General features: G+C 46.5%; 1 protein-coding gene across 1 annotated transcript in view; it reads left to right on the forward strand.

Moving 5' to 3' along the window:
• The window catches only part of adcy6a (adenylate cyclase 6a), a 52,743-nt gene extending 44,632 nt beyond the window's left edge, over positions 1-8,111 (forward strand). The window contains 18 exon segments of the mRNA XM_014145539.2: positions 309-420; positions 542-669; positions 830-988; positions 1,120-1,261; positions 1,738-1,866; positions 2,163-2,191; positions 2,388-2,535; positions 2,665-2,762; positions 2,877-2,964; positions 3,060-3,176; positions 3,263-3,421; positions 3,558-3,733; positions 3,835-3,888; positions 4,066-4,198; positions 4,310-4,573; positions 4,769-4,973; positions 5,195-5,319; positions 7,150-8,111. Of these exon segments, the coding sequence (XP_014001014.2) occupies positions 309-420; positions 542-669; positions 830-988; positions 1,120-1,261; positions 1,738-1,866; positions 2,163-2,191; positions 2,388-2,535; positions 2,665-2,762; positions 2,877-2,964; positions 3,060-3,176; positions 3,263-3,421; positions 3,558-3,733; positions 3,835-3,888; positions 4,066-4,198; positions 4,310-4,573; positions 4,769-4,973; positions 5,195-5,319; positions 7,150-7,278 (2,395 nt within the window). The 3' untranslated portion in view covers positions 7,279-8,111.

The following is an 8,111-nucleotide window of genomic DNA, read 5'->3' on the forward strand; positions in this document are numbered from 1 at the left end:
TTAGGATTTGATAGAGAGCAGGCTAATTAAGGATAGTAAGGGAATACTTAATTACCAGCAGCCAATATAAGATAATCCCCAAAGATAGGAAGCTCCAGCCCAGATTCAATTAAAGCACTGATTATACACACTAAGTCTCAGATACACACACACACACACACACACACACACACACACACACACACACACACACACACACACACAGAGACAGACAGACAGACAGACAAACAGACAGAGACAGGCGGATAAAGGATCATCTGATAATTCAATCAATCAATAATCAAGCCTATCTTTCTCTTTTTCCTCAGTATTCTGTTTGCTGACATTGAGGGCTTCACCAGCTTGGCATCTCAGTGTACGGCTCAGGAGTTGGTCATGACACTCAACGAGCTCTTCGCCCGCTTCGACAAACTAGCATCGGTAAATAAGCATTTCTCTTTCACCTCTCTCTTTTCACCTTCTCCCCATTTTGTTCATTTTCCTCCATTCAGTATCCTGTGTTAATCTCTCTCTGTCATTACTGCTGATTCTCTCTCTGTAGGAGAACCACTGTCTCCGTATCAAGATCCTGGGTGACTGTTACTACTGTGTGTCTGGGCTTCCTGAGCCCCGTGCTGACCACGCCCACTGCTGTGTGGAGATGGGCGTCGACATGATAGAGGCCATCTCGTGAGTATGAGGAACGTCTTTGTGTGGGGAGATGGCATATTTTCTAGACATGAAAAATCATGAAAATGTATATAATGTATTGCCTCGGCCTGTTGTATCATGTGTTTTTTGGAAAGAAATGGAACATACATCTTGTGTGTGTGTCTGTGTGTGTGTGCAGGCTGGTGCGAGAGGTGACAGGAGTCAACGTGAACATGCGTGTGGGTATCCACAGTGGCCGTGTGCACTGTGGGGTGCTGGGACTCAGGAAGTGGCAGTTTGATGTGTGGTCCAATGATGTCACACTAGCCAACCATATGGAGGCTGGGGGCAAGGCAGGGTGAGGGAAAAACACACACACACACACACACACACACACACACACACACACACACACACACACACACACACACACACACACACACACACACACACACACACACAGAGACTGACCTCGTGTCCCTTTTCCAGGAGGATCCACATCACCAAGGCCACTCTGCAGTATCTGAATGGGGATTATGAGGTGGAGCCTGGGTTCGGAGGGGAGAGGAATGCTTACCTGAAGGAGAACAGCATCGAGACCTTCCTGGTGCTGGGCTGCAGCCAGAAAAGGGTTAGTAACAAAACTATTTCCTACACCTGCCAACCACCACACATACAGTTCTGTTACAGTATACAGAGTTTTGGCAAGATGGAGTACCGCTATGGACCAAAAGTGACTATGTAGCAGGTTATGACAACTAACATAGCTGGTTAGGAGAATTAGGTTAAGGTTAGGAAAAGGGTTAGGGTTAGCTAAAATGTTACAGTTGTCCCCGACGCGACTTGAACATTCATCTTTTGGTCCGTAGCTGTACTCTATTTAGTCACAACCATTATACAGGACACTAGAGATCAGTAATGTTTCTCACCCATTCCAATCAGCTTTACATTTCCACCAGGGTTAGAAACTCTTGGGGATGCCTTAAAAAGTGGGCAGGAATAACCTTTGTATTTTTTATGTTGGGTTGCACCCCTTTAATCCACACCAGGGTTTCACCGGATCAATTTGTCTAACCTCTTTCTCTGTGTGTGCTTTCCTATGTGTAGAAAGACGAGAAGGCCATGATGGCCAAGATGCAGAGGACGCGGTCCAACTCCAACGAGGGCCTGATGCCTCGCTGGGTGCCCGACACAAGGTTCTCCAGGACCAAGGACTCCAAAGTCTTCAGACAGATGGTGAGACGAGACCTCTCTCTCGGCTTATCTGTACCTCCCCTGCTTCTACTTATAGTCTCTCAATCGTCTCACCCATTAATGTCACCTCTCCTGAGAGAGCTCTGTGTCTCACTGGTCTCTCCGTTATGTTGCTCTGTGTCTACCAATTGTCTCTGCTCTCTCTCCTCTCCTGTCTCCTGAGGGCCAGCTGCATCTCTCACAGCCAGGGTTTTATCTATTGCCTAATCCCTCTATTTTACATCTCTCCTCTGGGTTTTTGTATGTTGGTTAATCCTCATTTCCTTTCTCTTTCTCAGGGGATTGACGAGTCATCCAGCAAAGACAAGTGAGTGGTTATTGCTCTGATGATTGTTGGGATACACACACATACAGTCACCTATATACACACCCAGGTAGACAGGCTCACGCGCCGAGATACACTTTCACGTACTCTAAAGGTCTTACCATTTTACCCATCTCTTCTCTCCCTCGCTCTCTCTCTCCCGCCGCTCCTCCTCCCTCGCTACTCTCCCCCTTCCCAGCCGTGGTGCACAGGAGGCAATGAACCCCGAGGACGAGGTGGACGAGTTTCTGGGGCGAGCCATCGACGCCCGCAGCATCGACCAGCTGAGGAAGGACCACGTCAAGAAGTTCCTGCTCACCTTCCAGACCTCCAGCTTGGAAAAAAAGGTTTGTCCGCCTCTGGGCTTTATTTAGTTAATCCCTGGAGCATTGTGTCGTCCCTATCCACAGTCAAAGTCTGCTGATGCTTTTTGCTGAGTCCGTTTTTAAATGGGTTTTGATCCGTCTCTCTGGTAGTATTCGAAGAAGGTGGACGATCGCTTTGGGGGTTACGTAGCTTGTACTCTCCTGGTCTTCTGTTTCATCTCCTTCATCCAGATTGTCATATTTCCACAGTGAGTGACACACACACACGCACACACACACACACACACACACACACACACACACACACACACTCACACGCGTACACGTTTCTGAGTCCTCCGTCTGTCTGTCTTCTCCTGCAGCACCCCGGTCATGCTAGGGATCTACATCAGTATCTTCATCATCCTCGCCAACATTCTCTTCATCTGTGCCATATATTCCTGCGTTAAGGTAGGAACCTCCACAACACACACGTTACCACGTGTACACACCCACGTGCATTCCGGACACTAAACTTTCTTTCCTTTATTCCTCCTCTCTTGCAGCAGTTTCCAGCTGCGATGCAGACAGTGTCAAAGAAGATAGTCCAGTCTCGTACCAACAGCACTCTGATGGGGGTGTTCACCATCATCCTCGTCTTCATCTCTGCCTTTGTCAACATGGTGAGACTAAACAGATTGACACACACGCACACACATATACACACACACACAAATTAACATGTTTGTGTGTGTCTCCTCTGTTGTAGTTTGCCTGTGACACAGAGAGCTTGGTGGTCTGTATCTCCCGGGAGCTGAACATCTCTGTTGCCATGGTGACGCCATGTCTCATCCGCAACCTGTCTGTGTCTGTAGACGGGGGTCTAGAGATCTGTCCCAGCCAGGGCCCCTCATGTCCCTTCCCAGAGGTGAGTGGGTGTGTCACTGATGCCGATTATATGGACCAGAAACTGCCTTTATGTTCTTCGTAATAACAGATCAATCTGATAATCAATCAATGAAGACGAAAAGTTGACAAATTCTCTCTGTCCTTCTCTCCCTCAGTATTTCAGCTACAGTGTGCTGCTGACCCTGCTGGCGTGTTCAGTGTTCCTACAGATCAGCAGTATAGGGAAGCTGGCCCTCATGCTGCTCATCCAGCTCACCTTCCTGCTGCTGGTGGAGTGGCCACAGGTGGCGCTGTTTGACAACGCTGACCTCTTCGTCACCTCCAATGCCCTGTGAGTACTGGGGCTGCATTCAGGAGGGCACAACGTGGTCGTAACATGTTTTCTTTTGAATGTGGATTTGACTAAACCCTTTTCTTATCTTTCACCTCTAGTGATTTCAATGAAACTATTCAATGGTCCAGTTTCAATGAAACTACAGACGAGTGGTACGTTTGGATTCAAAAGCTTTTCTGAAATCATTTTTTTTAGATCTGTGTAGGGATGTGTGTATGACCCAGTTTCTCTATCTTTGACTAACTCCGTCTGTCTGCGGATTGGTTTGTGTCTTTCTTTGTTTTCTTTCTAGCAATTTCTCTCTGACCTCCTCTTCCGTCTCTCTGCAGCCCATTCAGTGAGACCAAAGTATCCCTGAGGGTCATGACTCCTGTGATTCTCACTGTGTTTGTGCTGGCGCTCTACCTCCACGCCCAGCAGGTGGAGTCCACATCACGCCTCGATTTCCTCTGGAAACTACAGGTACCATGAGCCTACAGGGGAGCACTCCACTTCCTTGGCTACAGCAGAGCAGTGTAACGTAAGATGCCCCCCCACCTATCTTAACATTGCTCCCTCACGTCCTCCTTCCAGGCCACAGAAGAGAAGGAGGAGATGGAGGAGCTGCAGGCGTACAACCGCCGCCTCCTCCACAACATCCTGCCCAAGGACGTGGCCGCTCACTTCCTGGCGCGAGAGCGAAGGAACGACGAGCTCTACTACCAGTCCTGTGAGTGTGTGGCCGTCATGTTCGCCTCCATCTCCAACTTCTCTGAGTTCTACGTGGAGCTGGAAGCCAACAACGAGGGAGTGGAGTGTCTCCGGCTGCTCAACGAGATCATCGCCGACTTTGACGAGGTAAAGAGGGAGAGCAGAGGAGAGGATATGGGAGGGTAGCCTATGGGATTTTAGACGCTAAGTATCATTGTTCATTCAGTGTCTTTTGCCCTTTGGTGAATTTTCGGTGCTATCATCTTTGGCCTCATGCATTTAAACAGGATACTTTTTTGGTCTGTCTCAAACCTGAGCCTGTGTGTGTTGTCCTGCTCCAAGATCATCAGTGAGGAGAAGTTCCGTCAGCTGGAGAAGATCAAGACCATCGGCAGCACCTACATGGCCGCCTCAGGTCTCAACGACTCCACCTACGACCGTAAGGGTCGCTCCCACATCACAGCACTGGCCGACTACGCCATGAGACTGAGGGAGCAGATGAAGTACATCAACGAGCATTCCTTCAACAACTTCCAGATGAAGATAGGTAAGGGGAAACAGTCTGAAAAAGCGAAACAAAGCTTTAAACAAGCTAGGTGAGGTTGAAGTTCACATGAACCTCTGAAACAGACAGGAATTGAGTGGGATCGAAACCGGTGTGGCAGACTAAAGAGAGAGTTGGTTGATAGTACATGGAGTAGAATATAGTTGGGTGCATGAGTTTGGTATGAATAACCGCTATGTTTATAACCAGCTCTCTTTTCTCAGGTCTGAACATTGGGCCAGTGGTGGCAGGGGTGATTGGAGCACGGAAGCCACAGTACGATATCTGGGGGAACACGGTCAACGTGGCCAGTCGCATGGACAGCACAGGAGTCCCCGACCGCATTCAGGTATGGAGGATGTCAATCAGTTAACACTCAGTAGCTCATACTCAGTCCCTAATGTTTTTTTGCATTAAGATCCCCATTAGCCGACGCCAATGGCGACAGCTAGTCTTACTGGGGTCCGACACAACGAAAAAGACATTACAGACAAAATACTTTACAATTTACATACTTTTATAATCATTAAACACGTAGTGTGCGTGTGTGTGCATCAATCAGTTACATATACATGTGAGTACATACAGTCGTGGCCAAATATTTGAGAATGACTCAAATATTAATTTCCACAAAGTTTGCTGCTTCAATGTCTTTAGATATTTTTGTCAGATGTTACTATGGAATACTGAAGTATAATTACAAGCATTTCCTTAAGTGTCAAAGGCATTGACAATTACATGAAGTTGATGCAAAGTGTCAATATTTGCAGTGTTGACCCTTCTTTTTCAACACCTCTGCAATCCGCCCTGGCATGCTGTCAATTAACTTCTGGGCCACATCCTGACTGATGGCAGCCCATTGTTGCATAATCAATGCTTGGAGTTTGTCAGAATTTGTGGGTTTTTGTTTGTCCACCTGCCTCTTGAGGATTGACCATAAGTTCTTAATGGGATTAAGGTCTGGGGAGTTTCCTGGCCATGGACCCAAAATATCGATGTTTTGTTCCCCGAGCCACTTAATTATGACTTTTGCCTTATGGCAAGGTACTCCATCATGCTGGAAAAACCTTTATTCATGGCTGTGTTCTTAGGCAAAATTGTGAGTGAGCCCACTCCCTTGGCTGAGAAGCAACCCCACACATGAATGGTCTCAGGATGCTTTACTGTTGGCATGACACAGGACTGATGGTAGCGCTCACCTTGTCTTCTCCGGACAAGCTTTTTTCCGGATGCCCCAAACAATCGGAAAGGGGATTCATCAGAGAAAATGACTTTACCCCAGTCCTCAGCAGTCCAATCCCTGTACCTTTTACAGAATATTAGTCTGTCCCTGATGTTTTTCCTGGAGAGAAGTGGCTTCTTTGCTGCCCTTCTTGACACCAGGCCATCCTCCAAAAGTCTTCGCCTCACTGTGCGTACAGATGCACTCACACCTGCCTGCTGCCATTCCTGAGAAAACTCTGTACTGGTGGTGTCCCGATCCCGCAGCTGAATCAACTTTAGGAGACGGTCCTGGCACTTGCTGGACTTTCTTGGGCGCTCTGAAGCCTTCTTCACAACAATTGAACCGCTCTCCTTGAAGTTCTTGATGATCCGATAAATGGTTGGTTTAGGCGCAATCTTACTGGCAGCAATATCCTTGCTTGTGAAGCCCTTTTTGTGCAAAGCAATGATGACGGCATGTGTTTCCTTGCAGGTAACCATGGTTGATAGAGGAAGAACAATGATTCCAAGCACCACCCTCCTTTTGAAGATTCCAGTCTGTTATTCGAACTCAATCAGCATGACAGAGTGATCTCCAGCCTTGTCCTCGTCAACACTCACACCTGTGTTAACGAGAGAATCACTGACATGATGTCAGCTGGTCCTTTTGTGGCAGGGCTGAAATGAAGTGCAAATGTTTGTTGGGGATTCAGTTCATTTGCATGGCAAGGAGGGACTTAATTGCAATTCATCTGATCACTCTTCATAACATTCTGGAGTATATGAAAATTGCCATCAAAGAAACTGAGGCAACAGACTTTGTGAAAATTAATATTTGTATCATTCTCAAAACTTTGGGCCATGACTGTACACACAACAAGTAGGTCACATGGGCATAGTACAAAAAAATGTCTCACCTGGCATTTTAGCCAACAACTTTTTATTGCTGTTATTTATTTTTCCACTCTCTCCTCAGGTGACCACGGACCTCCACCAGGTGCTTTCAGATATAGGATACGTTCTGGAGTGTCGTGGGGTCGTTAAGGTCAAGGGTAAAGGGGAAATGACGACCTACTTCCTGAATGATGGACCGCCCAATAGTTAGCAGCCGTGGCAGCGCTAGCCGGGACCATTCCCACTGCAAGGACACGGCAGCACTACTGAGGGAGGACTCGCACCGCGAGCTAGCGGCTAACAACTAGCGACGCCATCACTTGAAACCCGAGCAAAGAGAAAAGACTGTGAGACTCCAGGACTTGAGAAGGAAAGTGTTCTTGTGTGGCAGCCATGTTTTGGAAGGACGAGTGTTTTTCTCATGTCTAGCCTCTCTCTCAGGCTACTTGAAAGTTGCAAAGTGTGTATATTTAAAGCAACGCCTTTAGCCTGTGTCAAAAGAAGGAAAAAGCTGTATATAAGACAACTTTTTTTATTTTATTCATTTTGTGTGATTTTTTTTTTGTCATTTTTTATTTCAGGATAACTATGAAACAGGTACTCATGTTTTATTTCTGGGTTACTTATTTATTTTAATCTTGATGTTTTGTGCAAAAAGTCCTTTATGAAAAAGTGTGAATACATACGTGCACAAATATCCAGTTTATTACAAGTGTGTATGTACATGCATATTTGTGTGTGTATAATTGAGAAGGAAAATATTGACCAAAGACCAAAGTATTTACAAAAAACAAGGCAAGACCTGTCTGTTATGTTCTTGCAGAAGTCTGCCATTATCACTAACTCAATCTGTTGCACGGCAATACCCTCAGTCTTTGTACTTCAGTGCTGTCAAAGGCTATTTCTCAGTATGGGCAAAATGTGTAACAACTTTCATTTTGAGGTCAAGCACAGTTTATCATCGATGACATCTGTAGGATTACTCTGCCCCATCTCTAAAACATGTAATTCAATAGTAAATAGTGGCCTGGAAGCCATTTTTAA

The sequence above is a fragment of the Salmo salar genome, chromosome ssa15 (genome assembly GCF_905237065.1).
Source record: "Salmo salar chromosome ssa15, Ssal_v3.1, whole genome shotgun sequence".
Lineage (NCBI taxonomy): Eukaryota > Metazoa > Chordata > Actinopteri > Salmoniformes > Salmonidae > Salmo > Salmo salar.